This window comes from Triplophysa rosa, linkage group LG13, assembly GCF_024868665.1.
Source record: "Triplophysa rosa linkage group LG13, Trosa_1v2, whole genome shotgun sequence".
NCBI classification, from domain to species: Eukaryota; Metazoa; Chordata; class Actinopteri; order Cypriniformes; family Nemacheilidae; genus Triplophysa; species Triplophysa rosa.
Window position 1 is genome coordinate 15,400,459 of NC_079902.1, and position 22,506 is coordinate 15,422,964.

The 22,506-nt window shown below is 38.4% G+C and overlaps 2 protein-coding genes across 2 annotated transcripts in view; both read right to left on the bottom strand.

Moving 5' to 3' along the window:
- Positions 1 to 7,407, bottom strand: part of glra4a (glycine receptor, alpha 4a) — a 39,510-nt gene extending 32,103 nt beyond the window's left edge. Inside the window, exon 1 of the mRNA XM_057348948.1 lies at positions 7,031 to 7,407. Coding sequence (XP_057204931.1) covers positions 7,031 to 7,098 — 68 coding nt within the window. The 5' untranslated portion in view covers positions 7,099 to 7,407. The remainder of the gene's footprint in view (positions 1 to 7,030) is intronic.
- The window catches only part of zgc:101583 (uncharacterized protein LOC494104 homolog), a 191,339-nt gene that overhangs the window by 62,062 nt on the left and 106,771 nt on the right, over positions 1 to 22,506 (bottom strand). The gene's annotated exons all lie outside the window — the stretch shown is intronic.

Below are 22,506 nucleotides of genomic sequence, written 5' to 3' on the forward strand. Positions count from 1 at the left end.
GCATGACTCGGATTGCTATACCCTGATTTAACTGCTAATAGCTCTGTGTGTTTGCATGCTGCGTTCAAGCAAGGGGACATAGTGCCTCATCTAGAAGGTAAAGTTATACATTATACGTAAATACGATTTATCTGCACTTTTCCGGTGTGTGAATGCAAATATTTTCTCTGACCTACAGGAATCCGGTTATGATCCCATTAGTCAGAGCAAACAATGTTCGATGTAGTCTGTCCGGGAAAGATTGGTGGTCGAAAACTTTCTTCTTAGACAGCAAGGTGAAAATAAAGACAGTGAAGGGGGAAATCAGGAAAAGGGTGTGGAAAGACCTGATGAGCTGATAATGGGTAATGAATGGGGCATTGGCTTGCAGATTGTGCAAAGACAGATAAAGGTCAAGCCTATATGGTCATGCATGCCTAATTGAACCTTTTGGCTTTGCTTTATAGCTTTGTGCATGTAGGTTACATACAACATGGAGTTAAACATGTCTTTTCAGGACTTTAATGAGCCGTACAAATCTACACAAAAAAATAAGATGTTTTTCAACCCAGCACTGGGTCACAAATGGACAAACCCAACAGTTGGGTTTTAAATGAACCCATGCTGGGTTGTTTTAACCCATTGTTGGGTTGAATATTAAACCATTTGCTGGGTCCATTTTTGACCCAGTGCTGGGTTGAAATTTCCGGTGCTTTTCGAATCAAATTGATTCTCATGTTGTAGGCAGCTTCCCTTCACCGCTCAACTCGTGTGAAATCTGACACAAGCATCGCAAGCATCCCTAACTTTGGCGCATTGTTATTAGATATTTACTCATGTGGAGGCGTTTATCTCAGTGTGCAGAAATACAGACAAACACGGACAGAAAATGATTTAAATACAAAACCGAAAAAACACAATTCACATACGTGTATTGAACCGTGGAGGTCGTACAGAACAGTTTAATATTATTTTGAGAATTGTGGCATCACTAATATGTATTAGTAAATTAGTAACCATAAGGTTTTGTGGTAACACTTTACAATAAGGTGCTATTTGTTAACAATTATTTAATGTATTAGCTAACATGAACTAACAATGAACAATACTTCTACAGCATTTATTAATATTACTACATGTTAATTTCAGCATTTATAAATACATTATTAAAATCAAACGTTGTCACTGTTAACATTAGTTAATGCACCATCAACTAAAATGAATAGCTGTATTGACATGAACTAACATTAACAAGGATTAATAAATGCTGAAAAACGAAATTGTTCATTGTTAGCTAATGTTAGCTAATGCATTTACTAATGTTAACTAATAGCACCTTATTGTAAAGTGTTACCGGTTTTGTATTAAAATACTTTGTGACAACTAGCCCCAGTCTCATCCATAATAGAGCATTACATTTGAAGAGCAGACTTATTTATTTGTTTGTTATAATGAAGCGTTTAAGGCACATTGGCATTTTAAATGAAGTAAAAAGCATGAAAACTTGTCTATTGCATAATATGCATATTGCATATGCATAATGAAGCCTATGGTTGGTAGATTTATATTTTGGATTTCAGTCCTCAATTACACAAATCAATCCATTGAAAGAAAAACTGTGTAGTGTAGGCCTAGAATAGACTTATTTATTTGATTTGTTTTAAGTTCTACAGTATATAGTAATCTCTTACTGCAATAATAGCTACATCTCTGTTTTCCTTTAAATAGCATATTATGTTACCACAAATACCGACTACTCAGACTTTGTGGCTGCAGCCTTTATGACCTGTTTAATTTTTCTCATCAGGACAGTCTGTCCATCATGCTAATGATTTTAAAGGATTTTCTGATACTGAACTCATGGCATGACCTCAGGGGTTCAAACCCTGCTTGACCCCCACTGTTGTGTTTCTGTTTCTGTATTTCCATTAGGAACAACCAACTGTCGTACAGGATAATGGATAAGGCCATAAGCTAAATAGATCAATAAACCACAATTGTCATGGCAACTGACTGGTGGAGCAAATCTGCAGCAGCTAGCGTGGACGCTCTGGTAACTGCCGTGACACAGAAATATCAATGAACCAAACACTGGGCCCGGTTTCTCAGCCCGTCTGGAGGTCAGAGCGTTAGTCAGGCATTTACTGAGAAACTGTGATTAGCACTATTGAATTTAATTTGTTCCTACAAAAGTGGGCCCGAGTGGAGTGGTGCCCTTACGAAGGGTAATAATTTATTCAGCGTTCAGAGGAAAAAAACGGCTCCACTGTGCTTGTGTTCTCATTTCATGCTGCTGAAAAAAAGTGCCGCCTCTCTCCCCGACATTGTGTTATCTGACGGGCACAGTGGTAATCCTCACTTCACCTTCCATCTCCCACCCACCTTCTAAACTGCTTCGCTACCCATGCGTGACATAGGCTAGTGAACAGGAAAGTGAAGCAAAAGATAATAAAGTGAGAGAGAAACGGTGGGTGTTGTTTCTTTTGTTTACAAGCGTTCCTAAAATGACCGACCATGTGCACATAATCTGGGGAAGTGTGTGGAGATTTACGGGTATTGCTCTTATTTGTTCCCAATGTGCAATATTATTATTTTTATTAGAAACCAACATCTCTGTTTCTATCAGCACAGGTTAATGAAATGACAGTTCAGAAAAATTGGACCACAATTCAGGTGTGACAGAGAAATGAAGGCCAGAAAATGGAAAGGGTTTAATGAGATAAGAGTCTGTTTTATCTATCTATCTATCTATCTATCTATCTATCTATCTATCTATCTATCTATCTATCTATCTATCTATCTATCTATCTATCTATCTATCTATCTATCTATCCATCCATCCATCCATCCATCCATCCATCCATCCATCCATCCATCCATCCATCCATCCATCCATCCATCCATCCATCCATCCATCCATCCATCCATCTATTTATTTGGTGACTAACGTACAGTAAAGACTCCTTTATGTGCTTTTAATTGCGGTGAAAGTATTTGTTCACTGTAACAACCTCCAAAAGGTTCTTTCCAGTAGCGCTTCAATCTGCCAAACCGCGAGCAGGAGGAGAATCCCACGGGCCCGTTATTTAAATGAAGGCCTGTGACCCAACCGCATTAGTTACACTTGGTGCTACGTTTCTCCTGCAGTGGTTCTGGATGAAAGCTGGCAGTGGAAGGAAATTCATTTAGCCACAGCCCACAGGCTATGCACTCAGGCTCAAAATCTTCTTGGCCAGGTTAAGAGTCAAGTGGCACAAATCTAAGACAATGGTTTATGTTTGGAAACAGATCTGCTGGCATTTGGTTTAATGCTGATGTATTATCACGAGGATTTTACATTTTTTCCCCACAGTTTTGTTGAATCCCAGGGTCAAATCTGCTTTGGTGTGTACTGCTCTGCATATTGGTGTGTGCTCTCTTTCTCTCTCTCTGTTTGCAATATGGTGTTTGCTGAGGTAAATAGGTAAATATTTAGGGTTGAGGTGAGGCATTGGTTTGTGTTAGGGAAGATCGGTAAATAAAAGACAATGTTGAATCGTTTGTTAAGTCCCGATTAGCCAACACAAACTCATGGCAATTTCATAAGTGTTTTACAAAGTGGCTGATTCGTAATTCGAATCTCTGTATATTTTGAATGAATGAATTAAACATTTATATAACAGTTTACTATGTACTACTGTACACCCAAAGCACTTTACAAACATACCAAGAGTCTCTGTTCATATCATATTTTGATCATTCTCCTCATTTCATAATCAGATCATATTTTGATATAATCTGCCTTTGTGCCAGTGATGGTTAGGTTTAGGGGTGAGGTTGAGGCTTGTTATTGCTTTTTTCTAATAATTGTACGTTTTTGTACGTTTCAGATTGTGCAAACATAAAAAATAGTCACCTTGTAAAATTCCCATGAGATCAGGCTGTATTAGCATGAAAAAGCATGAAAAACGTGTTGTCAACATTACAACAAAATTGAACAAAAAATGGGTGGACTGTAGAGATAAAAGTCTTTCTAAGCAACTTGTATTGCAAAATATATTTCTAACTCTGATTGAATTCTGATTCAGTTTTGTCAAATTCGGACTCATTTTTTGTACAATGCTTTGTAAGTTAAAGGAAAATTCACCTCAAAATCTTAACTGTGTTATTTTTTACTCACCCACATGACGTTCAATATATTTTAAGACCTCCCGGCATCTTCGGAACACAAATAAAGATATTTTAGGGACATCCGAGAGATGTTTAATTGATATATTCTATATATCGATATAATAGAGGAGAATATATCGATTAAACTCGTTATTTTGGTTTGTTTTTCACACATAAAGTATTCTCGTCGCTTAAAAAAAATTATATTGAGCCACTATGAGCAGATGGACCAATTTAACAATGTCTTCAGTACTTTTCTGAACCTTGACAACAACTATAACCATGATGTCTATGAGGAGGCCTAGAAATCTCTCGGATGTCCCTAAAATATCTTTATTTATGTTCAGAAGGCGGCGGGAGGTCTTAGAACATGTTGAACGTCATGTGGGTGAGTAAAAAATAACACAATTTTGGTTTTGAGGTGAACTTTTCCTTCAATGTTGCTTCTGTAAACATTTTTTTGTTCAACTTGTATATAATATTAGTTAACACAACAAGTTTGCATCCAATTCATTGAGTCAACTAATATTTTTAAGTTGAATTGACTGATATTTTTGAGGCAACCAGGTAACTTTTTAAATTGTACCAACAAATCATTTTTTACAGCAATGGTCTACAGTTAGACCAATGAATTTGAATTTCTTTATTTCTTTATTTAGTGCTTAAAAAGTGGCATGTAATGCAAAATAAAACCAAAATAAAGCCAAGATTGTTGATCCTGTTAGCATGGACAGATTCTAAAACTTGTCTTGCTTGGATATAAATATAAAACATGAAAACTTTTCTTTCTCAAGATTTCCGTTTACAATAGTTATGGCATTTGAGCTCTTGGATTTCCGGCTTGGAGTTGTGAATGTGGTACAGCAAAGAAGTCAAGTTTGGCACACCCTCTGCTTATTTATGGACATACTCTCAGTCTCATCTTAAATTCATGTAGTGTCTCTGAGATGAAATTATGTACTTCTTCATAATTAATTAGAGACACATAGTTTAGCTTGAGCTAAACCAGCTTTACTGTTTTTTACCTCTCAGCTGCAGCGGGAAGACACGCTTACATTATCATACAAATCCCACTGTCTCTGCCGTGATGGATGGCTTTATTTCACACAGCGCTAGCTGGCCTTTCAAACTACGTTAGTCTTTAGTCTCAAGGTAATTTTTATCCCGTTTCCCTTACGGTTCCCGGCTCAATACTTTCATCATAAAATGAAAGCTGTCCATGACTTAATCACCGCATCGCTCACCTGTAAACCTCACAGATATTCTGACACTACTGTTTTCCCAGCTGTGTATGTTTAATAAATCCCCAACGCTTTCTCTGGTCTTGTTGCTTGGTAGAAAAAATATAACGGAATAGAAGAGAGGGAGGTTGTGAATCTCTAATGCTCTTTTCTGTCCTACCAGAGCTGTAGACAGAACTCCTGACCGACTACCTGCTAATAAGCCACCTGCTGGATTCATGCCCACAGCCCAGAGTCCGATAGCTCAACCCAAACACCGCTCATTTCTTCCTCCTGTCGCCCACACAGCGTCTGCAGGCTGACAGAACTAAGGAATGTCAATGCCACAGGCCCTTCAAACCAGCACTGACGTTGGAATCATACCTACAGTATAGAAACCAGCATCTCTGCGCTCGTGTGTTCATGTTACATGCCGTAACGCTGAACATATTCATCTGCCAGTCACTGTCTTCCTTTGCTTTCTCAAGCACCTTGACTGGTTTTGCCGTCTTTTTGCATCATCCGCAATCCATGAATTCCTCCTAGGTCCTGTAATCTCATATTGAATGACTTGACTCAATCTTCTTATCCCTCACTTTTCTCAAGTTCTATGCTGATTTCTCAACGGAGTTCCCGTCTTTGACTTTCTCACGGAGCGGATGCTCATCGGCGGACCCAGGCTTTGGGATTATGCAAATTGAACTCAAGCCTGTTCACACCTGGATGCAATGGGGCGTGAAACAGGGAGTTCAGAAACTTTTCGCTTTTTTCGTTTAAGGAGAGTTCAAAATGAGAGACAGAGATAATTAAGACTTTTTTTAAGTTTGCAGATTCTCTATATCGTGGCATATTGGTTTTGTCTGTGCTATGTAAAGTAGCCATATGATTAAAACTGGTGTTTTTCAGAGTCTTTCATATTCTTGCAGATCGTTCTTTTTGGCTTATATAAATAAAATATTGAGACGCAACCCTTGCGGTGAGCTAATGGGTTTTGTGCTGTTGGATATTGTTCAGTGGTTTCCGAAGCACTCCAGGATATCAGCGATATCATAAAATCTTCTCATTTTATCTGAACAACACATGCAATCAAACTTTTTTCTTTCAGGAATGAGCTCATTTCTGGAGTTTTTAGATACATTTTGGAAATTTGTTTGGCAGCTTAAAAGTCTGACGACATTTCTGTCTTACAGTTTGTAAGAATGTATAAGACAATCCTATTCTCTGTTTAATTTTTTTCTATGTTTAAATTAACCAATTACTTGTGTGATCCAAAATCTAAAAAATATACAAGCAGAAATCTTATTCACGTTAAGGTTTAGAGTTACAAAAGTGAAAAGGTGTAGTTAGTCTTTGTTCTTTACCTTCATATTTTGACCTGAATCAAAACAGTTACGATGAGAAGCACATTTTCAAGTTCTACCTCCCCCCAAAAAAATTCTTTCAATCAAAGATTCATTTTAGTGTATAATCATACCTGTTGGTTTGGTTTGGTTCGGCTTGCATGTTTGATGATTCTTATTTGACTCAAAATCTCTCCCAGTTACTCTCAAGGCAAAACACTGACATACTCTCACAAAAGATTTCAATTCTTAAATAATTAGAAATTAAGAAAAGTGAAGAAATTGCCACACAAAACATACATTCACACAGAAGACATCCAAATAAAAACCTCCATGCCTTACCTGATAAATCCCCCTTGGAAAAAGAAAAAAGACAACAGATATAAAATCCTTATGACCGTAGGGAGCATTCTCTTGCTCAGTCCGTCTCTCCCAGACCGTCTGAAGAAGTTACAGTCTACAGAATTACCAAATCCAAAGAAAAGCTGGGAAAACTCGACAGGAACGCATTGTCTTGCAGAGTGATCCAAACCTGTCTGAGAAAACTTCTTCTGCCTTCTTCCTCCTCACTTGTTCGTGCTGGAAAATCCACCACAGTGTCCTCCCGTCAGACGCCAGTGAGAATAGGTGAGAGAGAAAGCATGTGTGCGTGTGTCTGCGTGTGTGTTTTGAAGGGAGTATGTGCTTTCTCTTTCTTTCCCCCTCTTTTTTATGGCAAGCTGCTCGCTCTAGGAATTACAACGGAGAGGATTTAAAGGGCCAGCAGCACATTTGAAGGCATAGCGGCTGCGTGCGGGGAGTCCGCTGAGAAGAGAAGAAGGGAGAGCTAGATCTGAGACATCAGAGCGAGCGCTGGAGAATTTCTTTCTGCCTTTGTTTATGTTGGCTTAGTTTGTGGTTGTTTATTTCCTTCTCTCTGTTTTGGTGGGGAGGTGTAACTGCTTCAAAGGATTTTTCAGTTTCACAGATGTGTGTGTACGTCTAGAAAAAGCCAAAGGAAGAGCTAGAAATTGAAGAAACAGACTGGTTCTTTTAACATGTTGTTTTTGATACGGATTTTTGAAAGCTGGTTTGTACGGTATCTGGATCACATACTGGTGATTATGGATATATAATGGGACAAAAGCTTTCGATTGAATATGGGGACACGGGGTCAAATGCTAACTTAAAAATACAGCCTTTGACATTTGAGTTTATGTGCAGTCCTTGAACCTGCTATAAGGTTTCACTGAAACTCTTAGAGAATGTGTGTAGTATATTGAACTATCTGGTCATATTATTATAAACCCATGTACAAATATTACTGTTGTATTGTTTAAAAGTGAATATGAAGTTGTTTTCTTTGCAGTATTTGAGGTCTAAACAAATCTTGTTTATTTTGACCTGTTTCTCCAGTTTTCATTTTCTGCAAATAAATGCAAATAGATACAATCTTTTTATTTGACATTTGGGAGAAATATTGTTAGTAGTTCACAGAATGACATACCTAGAAATGGTCAATTAAAATAACCTGAAAATAATTGGAATGAACTCTTAATTATTTCACAGACTATGTAGTATATACTTAAAAAATGCACAAACCAGAAGCCAGAATACCCAACAAACAGACAAGGGATGGCTCTTCATACAATATAAAATAGTTTAATCGTTTTTATTTTAATATGCCCATATATGAGGAATATGGAACGTAATGGATGTCACAACTCTGAATGCGACACTTAGCTGACCTTTGGTGTAATCTAAATTTTTTCATGATAAGGTTGAAATCTGCATAGAATTGCCCTAATAAAATATTTGAGACAAATAGACCACTTAGAAAAGCACTCTGAAAGAGCTGAAAAGACTAAAATGAACCAAGTTGCTGGTGAACAAGCGATGATACTATGCCAGGCAGCACCAAACCAGTCAGTGCCAGCATGACAATTCAATTCATCAGCGTGTTTGAGTAAAACTAACTGAATATGCTGCTATCAGCTTTATAAATTCAAGTTTAAAAAGCCCAGAAAATTTCACTCTAAATGAAGTGCAGCTCGAGTCATTCATCTTCTGGTGGATTCTCCTAAACAGATAAAGGTCTCGCTCTTTTTAATCTTTTCAGGCGAAACCGCATAGGATTAGACCCTTACCTTTAAAATTACCTTTGTGTTCCCAGCGTCTGGCTTATGAAAGATGCATTAGATCCATGTGAAAGATGAACGAACAGTGTAAAGGCGCAATCAAAACGGAAGCCCTGTCCCCCCACCCCCTTTTACTGTTCTTTGTTGTTGTGACCATGAAATTCGTTCACTCAGAAAGCATTCATCCCTGGGTGAATTGAGCCAAAATGTCAGACTCCTGCTGTCTATACCGAGATATGTTGTGCATAATATTAAGCATATAACTGGAAATACGTAGCGATGTAGCGTGTTATGTATGGATCATGTATGAGGGTTCGAGTCGGGTATAGGAAAGCTTGGGGGAGGAGAGGTTGATGGTGCCAATACCAATATTGGCAAAGCACCTTACGCTGAGCTGACTCTCTCGTTTCCCATGTGCATTGTGCTCACATGACTGTGTTGTAGGTTGACAAGAAGAGGTCCATAGGACTGCTGACCTGTATGGCTGGAGATGCATTTGTCACTCTGCTGGGACCGGACACAAGGAGGGAGCACAGAAGTGAAAACCAAATATAGGCGAATATCAATATTCTCTGCTCCATTGGCTTGTGTGTCTTGGCCACAAATCAAGTTGTTAAGTCACCCGTTTACCTCCGGTGTCTTTCCCTGTTGCCCTTCAGTGTTCTGTTACTGAGAGTCAGTCTAGCATAGTGAAACCACCTGTACAGCAAACCCCAGTGACTTCCCCAGCAGGTACCAAAGAGCAATTAATCTTTTGTTCCTTAAAGTCGTGTGCGTAAAATAGAAGTCTTTTTTTAAATAATCTGAAATGCAAATCACATGTGAGTTTACTCACAAAATGGTGAGTAAAAAATGGAGTGAAAATGGCCACATACAAATGGAACATAAAGGCTGTGAATGCCTAAATGCACGATGACAGAAGGAAATGTAGACTAATCGAATTTTAAGCCAAGCAGCGTTTTACATCTTGACTAATTTGGCCATTTATCCAGAAAACTCTCTTTGTCACTCTAAGAGAAACCATACGTCTTAAGGCTTTTTTTTACTGCTGCGTCAGACCTCTACGCCGTAGGCAACGCGCCGGTTTTCGTTTATACTTATGCGCTGTTGTCCACATTGACAGGAAATGGCCACTAGGCATCAGTGTCCACAGGCGTGTTGCTTTAGTAACCAAGACAAGAGCTGAAGAAGAAGTGGTTCGTTGTGTACGCTGCTGAGAAGCATTTAGCAGTGATAGCTGCAAGTAAACAGTCACTTTTGCAGCTTGAGTTGTTACTACAGGAAAACCTGTAATTTATTTAGACAATTCATTTGGAAAATGCGTATGAGTAAACCCAACACTATCGCAGAGCTTTTTTACCTGAAGGGGGGGAGGGGGTTCAAGCAGACCAATCACAATGCTTGCATTCCGTATCGCATTTTTGGAGAGGTGCGCGTCAGGCTACGGTGTACCTACCACCTACACATGACGCACAACTATAAACTGCACTTTATATGTAAGTGGTACATGATGTCATGATTGTCTCTCATCTACCGATGACTGAATTACAATCTCGAGTGTCTGTGAAGCACCTTTTCTTGATCCCCAATGACATTACAGCTAACATCAAGTCTCACTACAAACCAAAAGGTTAACTACTTCCCTTCACGGGTATTTATACCGTTTAGAAAATCTAAACACTAAATCCGAATCTAACTTAAAGTGATAGTTCACCCAGTAATGAAAATTCTGTCATCATTTACTCACCATCTTGTCATTTCAAACCTGTATGACTGACCGATCACAAAAGAAGATATTTACGCTTCTATTGTATAGACACAAAACCAATGCAAGTCAATGGATACCGCAGTTGTTTGGTTAGCAGCATTCTTCAAAATATCTTATTTTGTGTTCTGCAGAAGAAAGAAAGTCATACAGGTTTAAAATGAAAAGAGGATGAGTAAATTGTGTAAAAAAGTTTATTTTGGGGTGAACTATCCCTTTAAGCTGTTAGCTTTGTAACATTGTAGTTAGAGGTAGCAGCATTGTAGCTTTGCCAATGTGTTGAAATGATCAGTTGATGACGGTCTGTAAAAGTCGAAACCTCAATAATTTGACAAACAATTGATGATATACTGTATATATATAAATTTGCGATTTCATTTGATGTCATGATTCAGTATACACACCTGAACAAAATCTTAAGACTGGGGGAAACATTACAAGTATTTAGCATTTCTCGCTGGTAGATCGTAACCAGGTTGTAAGTATTGCTTCAAAATGACAAAACAAGAAACAGGAGCAAGAGACAAAAAAACAGAGAGTAGGCAATTTATTGACAACTTCATTTAAACTCAAACAGGCTGTTCATCAGCTGATCAAAAGTTTAAGACTATAGCCCAAAACCACAACAGAACTAAAAGTATAAAAAATGGACTCCGTAGTGAGTAGCCCCACCGTTCTTGCTGATCACTTCAAACACTCGTTTCGGCATGCTTGATGCGAAGGAGGCTGGTGGGAACGTTGCTCCATGTGGTGAAGATGGCTTCACGAAGGGCATCCACGTTCTGGAACTGACTTCAGTTTTTGTAAACATCCCTTGCCATCCATCCCCAAACGTTCTCAATGGGATTTAGATCAGGGGAACATGCAGGATGGTCCAAAAGAGTGACGTTATTCTCCTGGAAGAAGTCCTTTGTCAGGCGGGTGTTGTGAACTGCAGCGTTGTCTTGTTGAAAGACCCAGTCATTACCGCACAGACGAGGGCCCTCATTCAAGAGGGTTGCCCGCTGCAACATGTCCACATAGCCAGCCACCGTTTGACGGCCCTGCACAACATGAAGCTCCATTTTCCCATTGAAGGAAAAGCATCCCAGATCATGATGGAGCCTCCTCCACTGTGCCGCATAGAAAACATCTCCAGTTGGATCTCCTTGTCATGCCAGTAACGTTGGAAGCCATCAAGACCGTCCAGGTTAAATTTCTCATTCAGTTAGTTATTCTCATCAGAGAATAAAATTTTCTTCCACCTTTCAATGTCCCATGTGTAGTGCTCCTTGCAAATTCCAAACGGGCAAGTTCGTTGCGTGGAAGGAGACGTGGCTTTTGTAGATGTTTTTTGTTCTTGAAGCTCTTCTCTCTCAGATGCCGTCTTATGGTTATTGGGCTGCAGTCAGCATCAGTAAGGGCCTTAATTTGGGTTGAGGATCAGCCTGTGTCTTCATGGACAGCCGTCGGATCCTCCGGCTCAGTGCAGGGGAATTTTTTTTGGGTCTACCACTTGACTTTTTTGTCCCATAACTCTCAAGATCTTTTAAGAAATTTGCAATGACTGTCTTACTGCGTCCAACCTCGGCAGCGATGGCACGTTGCGAGAGTCCTTGCTTGTGCAGCTCAACAATCCTGCCACGTTCAAAGACAGAAAGCCTTTTTGCCTTTGCCATCAGGATATCATGACAGTGTCACTGCCTGAAGAACAATGACATGAAAGCCATATTTTTGCGCAGATATTAACTATTTAAAGGTGCAGTGAACTAGGACCACAGTTTTAACCCAAGCTTTTGTTATATAAGAGGGAATCGTATTCAAGCGAACATCTTGTAAGTGTCAGACCTGAAAACGCCCTTGTTACTGAAATAACAACTGTTATTGACACGAGACTCAGCGAACGGCAGGTCCTGGAATGCACCTATCATAGATAGGTTGAACACCGCCTCCACAGAAGAATATCAACGCCTACTTCTCGAGCCCTGCCCACTGGTTCGCGCATGACAGTACTGAACACAAGCTGCAAGGAACCAGATAGAGCGAGTGTAAGCATCATGCCGTTAAAGATCGCAAAATATTGTGCAGTACCTGGTTGTGGAAGAACACAGTCGCTGCATAACCTTCCTTAGGATTCCGACAGTAAGAAAGCGTGGTTGAAGTTCATTTTAAAGACGTTCCAGCTCACGTGGGGAAAACATTGAGTGTTTATTCGCTTCATTTCAACGCGGATTCCTTGAACAAGTCTTTGCAGAGAGACTAAAATTATAAAGCAGTGCTGTGCCGTCAATATTGGATCCGATAGGAATGATGCAGCAATCTTATGTGAGTAAAACATATTTGTACTATGCGTCACTATTGCTTTGTTAGAGATCGCTTGATATGCCCTGATAGTATTACCTGGGGACCTCTAGTCATTTGTAATAATTGTAATCGGCATCTCTGTTTTTTGGCGGGCTCATATATCAATTTTCAAGGTTTTATCCACCGTTTGCGAATAATGGAGGCTGTTTTGAAGTGTTTTGATATTATTTCTGGTGCTGGGTCATTTTGGCTGGGAGTAGACTCTTGTTTATTTATCATGAAAACTATATCATTTGAGACCCACGATCGCGGTGATCTTCTGTCCGGTTTGCGGGTCTTAAATGCTGACATGTACGGTCATATATCACTAAACACCATACAACTATAGGCTATACAAACTATACGCAAAGCCTTGCCATCACATCCGGGAAATAAGTCCGTAAATTTGAGTAAAATCACGTTACGTAACGTTACGTGTCTAACCAAATTCACAGAAGGCTCCAACTAAGTCAACTACGCAAGCTGCTATCCAATCATAGCAGTGGCCGTTTACTTCCAAGTCTTCTATGCGGCCCGCCCTTAAAAACCGAGCGTTTCTCCAGCCGGCCTCAAAACCAGGGTAGAAAATAGCCTATTTCTTATTTATTTTGATGTTTTCGAATGTAAATGCTTCTGTTTCTTGTTTTATCATTTTGAAGCAGTACTTACAATCTGGTTACGATCCACCAGCGAGAAATGCGAAATACTTGTAATGTTTCCCCTGGTCTTAAGATTTTGTTCAGGAGTGTATTTGTGTCAGCTTTGATGTAGGACTGGTTTAAAGGAAAACACTGGCATACAGTAGATCCTCCCGATTAAACTTAAATTACAAAAATGTGACGACTGCTTAGCATAGATCCCCAGTCTATTTAACAGATGTGCCCATTTGAATCCAAACGTGGCTTTGGATGTCAAAGGGCTTTGTAGGCAGTTTAGAAAGCGTATGTGTCTGCTCATATCTCAACTCCTCATGCATAAAGATGCCACTCTTTTTAAATCCAATCTCAGTGGCCTTTATCAGCTCTCACACATGCATTTTCATACATTTGTGGAACTTTTAACTTTGTGATTCGACACACACTCTCTGCTTAAATTAGTCACCACTACGCATAAATACTATTAGTTTCATACATAGACAGTTGATAAGGTGAGTTTAAAGCAGCAATCCAAGCCTTAAATACATTTAATAAGTCATAAAGTGAAAGTAGAAAACCATGTAGCACTTAAAATGAGAGTGTTAAAAATTAATTCACTTTAATCGCTCTTAAATCTCACCGTAAAGCAGGACCTTTTACCACGCAGCATGCATTATGATGAACCACTTAATGTACCATAGTGCAAGATCAGGCATTTCATTTGTCAGTTCGGCGTAATATCAATCTTTCTCATGTTTTCCCCTTCCAGGATTGTGAATAATGCTTTCAGAGTGAAAACAATTCATGCTTAAGATGATATTCCTTCCCCTTGACTGACAAACAATTACACTGAAATCTATGAAATCCAAGCTGGATGATAACCTTTGCAGAAAGCCATATCCACCAAAAGATGATCAAAATTCAAATGTACATTCACGGATGGATATAGTTCTGTGCAGCATTACATGAACATTACCTGACATAATTTGACGTCCTTTTTGACATTCATGCATATGAGCTTGAAGGATCATGCTTGTTTTGTGACCTTTCCTATTTGTTGACCTTTCTGCCAGTGACCTGCTTGTCTCTTTTGCGTGTCAGGTTGTGATTGACCTGAGCAACTGTGGCATATTTGAGTGCTGAGAGTATTGCCCATTTACGTTAATAGCTGGACAAGTTAAATATGACATGAAAAGGTCACATTATATGACAATAGGCCAGAGATGGCAAAAGTACGCATCCTTTACTTAAGTAGAAGTACAGATACTCATGTTTAAAAGTACTCAAGTAAAAGTTGAAGTACTGACTAAACTTGTTTACTCAAGTAAAAGTATAAAGTATGGGCTCTAAAATGTACTTAAGTAAAAAGTAGCCAATACTACTACCTGTTTTAGAGTCACGCTCGTACCTCACAACTGAACTACCATTATGTAGAACACAAGCATAAAAAAGACTGATGGAATAAATCTATTTGCCACTACCTAGGTAGTGGAAAAAAACACAAATTTATAATACAATTATGATGTAAGATAAGAGTGTAAAGGACAAGCGTATTGATAATAATTGTGACAGAATTCCCTTTGTCTCAAGTTCTCAACCATAATTTTAGCTATTCTTTGTGTTGCCTTCCGCCTTGGTCCGTGGCAGCTTCTTAGACTACTAGCCTATGTCTGCGATGCGTAATAGCCAGGAAATGACTGTTTGGTACTGTGATTGTCAAAACATTTTATAACAGAATTTCACTGCTTTCAATTTTAGATTAACTGTCCCTTTAAATTTTAAGCACAGACCATTCATGGACATATCATTATACAAAGGTTGTAGACACTTGGGAGATCTTGTCAAAAAGAGAAAACTGAGAAATAAAGAGATAATTAATTAGGCAAGTCAATTTACTTGGTAACCATTACTGTTTTTCTCGATTGGTTAAACACATTTCTTGAAATTATGCCTCGCTTTAAAATATTAAATGTTTAGCCTCTTACATTGTACGTTACACTCGTTCAACATTAAAACTGATGTCAGTGTTGCTAGATTAGGTGGATGATTTCCAGCCCAAAGGCTCACTAAAACCTACTCACTCCAACAAAAACCAGCCCAAAATTTTAACTTCCAAAATAATGTGATAGTATTTTATTGCAATGTCAATCAACGTTGATAAGGATCGTTTTTTATTTCCTTATAATTTTAATCATGACAAGATGAAAAAATATAATAAAAATCAGGAAAATAGATCAAACAGATCAAACAAGGCAAATGCATTAAGAAAATTAGAAAATAAGACTAATAGGATATGTCCAGAAACCACTTCAAATGGCAATCATGAAATTAGCGCATTTTTGTGCAAAAGTGCCCACTATAATTAGTTCATCGAAAGCAACGCAATGAGCAGGTATTTTTCACTCGTTCATGAACTTAACGCACACACCACGATAGCAAAAAACATGCAATTCATACATACTAATGAACAACAGCAACAATAATGCGCTTACCTTAACGAGCTGCCTTAACTTCTGACAGAACTACAGTACATCTTTCATGAAGTATATGTTTGTAGAACATGCGAATAGCTAAATAGCTAAATTACATATTTAAAATCTGGTCCTTTCGCGCTAAAAAACCCCACCATTCACGAGTCACCACATGATGCAGAATATCACGCTCGAGATCTGAGAACAGTTACTCTGTCTTCTTTGATTTGATTGGTCACCGCTTTGCTCTGTAAACAGTAACTCTTCTTACATTTGATTGGCTAGTGGCCACCTCACACAGCGCTTCGGCTTTTAGGCAGACCTATCATTAGGTTGAAAAAGTCACGCAATGACAAGAAATAATATTGATTGTGCATCAAATACAGATTAAAACTAAAGTAACGAGCCTGGTTTGAAAATGTAAGAAGTAGAAAGTACAGGTATTTGCGTAAAAATGTAAGAAGTGAAAGTAAAAAGTCGTCAGAAAAATAAATAGTGGAGTAAAGTACAGATACCAGAAAAATCTACTTAAGTACAGTAACGAAGTATTTGTACTTCGTTACTTCCCATCTCTGCAATAGGCTGCCCACCTAGAGTCAAGACAGAATTTCTGTATGATTCAATAAAAACAATGTTTCTTTGGACGTTTGGAGCTGTATGTTCCTACCTGACAGGACACAATCTTTCTGCTTGCAGGAGCGCTGCTCTTTATGCTCAGTTTACATCAGTGACGTATGTATACAGAAACCCAGTGACTTATTCAGGTAACAGATAAGGTGTTTACAGCCACTAAATGTCTTCCTCACAGGCATTGCAGACTCATTTTGAGAACTTGAGTGTGTTTCTCCACCTGATAATGGCGTCTTTCAAGCACAACTGGGCCAAGTTAGCGTGCTAGTTCTGCCATCTCCGGCCCCGTGATCCCTGTTTACAATTTCTTTCTCCTTGCTCAGCAATATCCATTGTCAGAAATTTTCCTTAAAAAATGTCTATGGAAATCATTGTGTGGCATACAAAGATAAACCAGTGCTCTTGTTTAGCAGTGTATATTCCTCTCTCTTCTAGCCTTTGGCATCTTGCTGGCAAACATCAAAGCACTAGGTGAGAGCAACTTTGAGCTGCGCAGCATCCATGAGATGCATCTCTGATTGCTTTGTTCTCAGCATGTGTACAGTTTTGCAGCACTGGAGGATGAGTATAAATCAAGCAGCAGAGTTCTCTTAAAGCCCCATTTGTCTTCATAGTGTTCTGTTTGTTCCCTGTTGTAAAAATACTCGAGGGTTTGTGCCACATTGATGTGCTTGGATGCACCACATTGTCAAGGTGTTTGCGTAATTACTGGAATAAACTTTTGTTTCTGGCTGTGCGGAAATCTTAGCATAACAGTTTTGGTTGGGATAATAGGATGTTCTGAACGTTGAAGCGTATTTTATAAAATTATATAAAATTGACATTTTGCATTAAAGGTATATGTGACGAGGGAGGCGGGACAAGAGCCGTGAGGGAACGACGCGAGACCGGTGTAACGCACAGCTGACACTCATTATCACCCGCGCCACAGGCCTCGCGTCGTTCCCTCACGGCTCTCATCCCGCCTCCCTCGTCACAGTGTAGTTCTGTCATCATTCACTCTCCATCTTGTCATTTCAAACCTGTATTACTTTCTTTCTTCTGCAGAATACAAGATATATTAAAGAATGTTGGTAACCGAGCAACGGCGGAACTTGCATTGATTTTGTCTCTGTACAATAGAAGTGAATGGGTACCGCCATTGTTGGTTACCAACATTTTTCAAAACATATTGTTTTGTGCTCTACAGAAGAAAGAACGTCATACAGGTTTAAAAATGACAAGAAGGTCAGTAAACGATGACAAAATTTTCATTTTGGGGGGAACTATCCCTTTAAACATTCATAAGCACTCTTTGCATATAGGGTAAATGTATTTTACAATTCGTGTTTTTATGTTTACATAGTCTAAAATGAACGTCCATGCTGCTATCTATGTTGATTTTGCCCTTAAACTCATTATTATCTTCTGAGTATCTTCTGCTTTTATTTTGCTCTAGGAACTAATAAGTGTCTCCAAAAGAAATACTATGCAAGTTTTGCATCTCAACCCGAACAGTTCTGTCATGTACTGTACAAAGAACAGATAGTCCCACCAGATATTCAAGTGCGCGTATTTCTTGTCTGATGCTTTCTCTTCATTAAAATTTCATAGCAGTTGCGGGCGGCTGTGTGTTTCTCATGCACGTTTTCTAAATGAAGTTGAACACTTAAAAACAATCAGAGCTATGAACTATAACGCTGATCGAGTGTAAAACACGGAGGAAACTGGACTAGTTAACATTATATCTATGGATTTGTGGTCGGGAGCATTGAGGGGTTTAAAGTTCATTTGTTTGTCTCTGATTGTTATTGACGGAGGGAAGGAACAGTGCAGCACCGAAGGTGATGAGGTGCTTCTAAACAGAAACTTAATAGGCACATTTGGGAATTACATGCGAGTCTGTAAATTCATTCTGATAATAATTTCCCCGAGTTGATAAATCTGTTGTAGACAAAGGCTGAAGCTGAGATGAAGCCCAAATAATGGTCTTCAGATAAAGGTGCACTGTATGAAGCCTTTAATGAATTTCATAGCTGAAGGTGATCCTAAACAAGATCTCTCTGGAACAGCTTGTTTTATTATGAGAGGCTAGTTTATGAGATATACCAAAACAATTCAGGTGTTAAATAGTTTTTGTAATTGTTTTGGTGGGATGTTTAAGAGTATGAATAAGAACACTGAACATTTTCAGCCACTGCTTTTATATGCAAATATCAGCACATTTTAATATTTCATGTCTCATCTGAGCAAAAGACAGTTTGTTTTATTCATGACAGATTTGCTTCTGCTACCAAGAAATGTACCTCTGTTAAAGTTAAGTTTGTAACTTCAAATGTGACCTTCCCTTGTCAAGACAGTAACAATAGGGATACTTTATGATGACTAAGATTTTTGTGAATTTCAACAATGTAACAGCTGGAAAAACAACTATAAGCGCTTCTTACAATCGATAATTTTCCACATCTAAAAACATTCAGCTGTACTTCCCCTCTCAGACCATTCAGAGAATCAGATCGCCAATGCACTTCTTTGTACCTGTCAAGGTACTAAAGGTTAAGCTTCATGTGTACATCCTCTCACACTTTAGGGCGAGTTTATACCGTTGAGATTTCTCTCTTCAAACAGGCAGTTTATATTTCCTTTCAAGACTGTTTTTTACTCCCACATGAGAACCAATTGTGCTAGAAACAGTTTCTGAATGCTGAGCTTTGATTTTTACTAAGTTTACTCGTCTTTGCCAAAGTTTTACTCGTACTGTAGTTGTTTGAAAATACGAATTAGTTTTCAGCTTCAGTTTGATTTATTGTTTGTTCAGTCGTACAGCCTTGGGACAATTAAAATTCATGTTTTTACCACTCAGTGGTCGCACTGTTAACGCCAGTCAATTGTGTGAATGCTGATCTTGAAAGAGAGAAGGCAAAATAATGAAACGCACCCACCACAAACAAAGAATAATATGCATTGGATTTATAATTACATCTAAATTTATATTAATAGTGCTATATACAGTCTTTATTAGAGATGGGTTGCCCACTCCTATTGGCTATTATGGTGTAAGATGTCTGTAAGAGTGTGCAAAACTGTTTAGATTGGAATTCAGTTCGTTTTTTATTACAGTTTATATCATACACAATACATAGTTTGTCTACTTTTTCCGTTTTGACAGCGTGCTACTTGTGTTTGTTGGGCAAGAAAACGACTCTTGGCATCGTACAACTATTGTATGATTGTTGATGCTGTATATTAGATATTGACTACACAAAGATGCCAAAAATGATAACTCTCCTTCCTCGCACCAGACGCAGTGTAGCATTGTACATTTAAATAAGCTCTAAACAGCTGCTGTTCAGAGACCCATGCTGTCTAACATTCTGGTCTAACTCCATTGTTGATGCAGACAGTCTCCAAACTCTCTAACAGCAGGCAACACATCACAAACTAATGTAGGTTAATTGCTTCCCACCCTAGCTGGAAAATTTATTAAACCCTTTGCAACACAAGAATTCTGCTGCTCCCAGGAGCTCCTAGCTCTTGGCATTGTGCAGTTTTGGGCTGAGCCACAACAGCTGAGATTTCACTCCCACCCACGTCCAAAGACACGGGCCACGGCAAGGATGGTAATGCATTTGTCTGCTGGATTACTGAAGAGGGAAGTCTCAGAGACTGGTGCTAATTGCAGAGCTCCCATCATACACCATTGAGTCAAGTGGAAATAATTCAACGTTGCATTCAGATTTGTTTTTCTAAAAGATCCCCTGACATCTTGGAGGAGGTGAAGATAGAAGGGGAAGAGAGGAACAATGTGAGGAAGGGTTGCATGCAGGAATTATATCCAAAGCTTAACTTTTGCTGTCACACACATTTACCATTTATTTGTCAACGAACATGAATATATAAAGTGGCCCCAACATGTAATTGGTCACCTTAACCACACTTAAAAATTGTCTGTGTCTGTGCATTCAATAACAAAATAACACAAAAGGTGGCATTTATTTGAAAGAAACAGCTCTATTGTTGAGTGAAATATTTTTATAAATAGGTTTCCTAAAGCAATACAAATATATTGTTGGACACTTTTTGGTTGTTAAGCTGTTACTCACCTGTGTGATCTTGAGGGGACTGACTTGACACATCCAAAACAAATGACCTTGGGACTTTAGTTAATTCAAAGAAAAAAGACTCAAGAAAGTGAGTTATAAAAACATGTTCAGTTTTTTTCAGTTACTACAGTACTTTAGTGATGTGGAAAAGCTATTGAGATCTTTCTGCCTGTTAATGTGTCGAAAATGACATCTGATGTCTCTAACAAACGTCAGCATCTGTCTATCTCAGGAGAATGTTTCTGGGATCTGCTTAATATTCATAAAACAAAACCCAGAGTTTCTTCTCTCCATTTCAGTGGATGTTCACAGTGGTGTGTGTTTGTTTTCCACACAGAATTCCAATATTTTTCTCTCACTGTCCACACTTTGCACACCTGCTACTTTCATCTCACTCTTGAGCTGTTATATATCTTAAACCACTGGGACATCCCAGTAAGGTAAAAAACACCTCAAAGAGTCTCGCTTTCACACTTTCTCTTTTTCTTCCACAGCTGTCACTGCTTTGCAATATCCCTCAGCAGTCCATGGATTCCTCTCGAGGTACGTTGTTCACTTCACTTCATCAAACTTCGGTCATTTCATAGAGAATATCTGATTCTGCCATTAGACACTTGGAGAAAAGTCCTGGGAAGCAGGAGACAAGAAAACTAAAGATGAGAAAATTAAAGCGTTAGGTAAACATTTTCCCTGGCTGAAGTCTCTCCTCTGAGATCTTGGATATAAAACTGGAACTGTCTGACTTGAATGCTAACCAGCTTCACCATCAATCCACTGACAGATAGACCGATCCGAAAGCAGTGAAAGCTCTGTTCTGAATTGCATTTGTGTGTCATAGAGAACAATGTTGGGAGGTGCTAATGTTAAGTCCACTTCAGATATTTGAAATCTGATGCTAATATGTACATATATATTACTTTTTTTTTTTTTTTACAAATCTTGGGTTTTGGTTGAGCTGCCAACATGACCTACATCAACATACAGAATATCAAATAAAATTGTATACATATACATACTGTATGTGTATGAGGGGCCGTACAAGCCGAAATTCATTCTAGCACTCTCACACACTCACATTCTCCTCTCACACGCTCACATTCTCCTCACACACACTCACATTCTCCTTTCACACACGTACATTTTTCCTCTCACACACGTACATTTTTCCTCTCACACACATGTGTGTTTGTTTTTACTGCTTTACGATGTTCTCTCTTAAGGTTTAGCTTTTTTGTTCTTTTCTTAATTTTAGTTTTATGTTAAAATTTTACATTCAGAAGTTTAAACTAAATCTTAATTAAACCAAATCTGTTTTGTATGTACAACAGAAAATGTGTGTCTTTTGGAAGCCAATGTGTAAAATTATCAAATTTTGCTTCAAATATTTTGATACTGTCGACTCGTAATATGCTGTATAGAGTATACTATGAATATTTTTACTTTATTTTTGATATACTCTTTTTAGTTGTATTTTTTATGTTTTTCAGGTGGCATACGCTCACGTTTGCTTATCTAAATGGGGACAATCCATAGACTTCTATTGTTTTTATACACAGTTAGTTAAAATACTATAACATAATCTACACTTTACACTTTTTACAATATTTTTAGATAAAAAAAACTATATATATTAATATTATAATATTTTTATATTGTTTTTACCAATGACAAGTTTTGCTCGGATTTGTTAGGTTTTGCTTACTTTTGGGGACAATTTCATGTGGCCACACACGCGCCAGAGAAAGACCAACGAGTTTCTTATTTAAAGGGATGGTTCACCCAAAAAATATATTTTT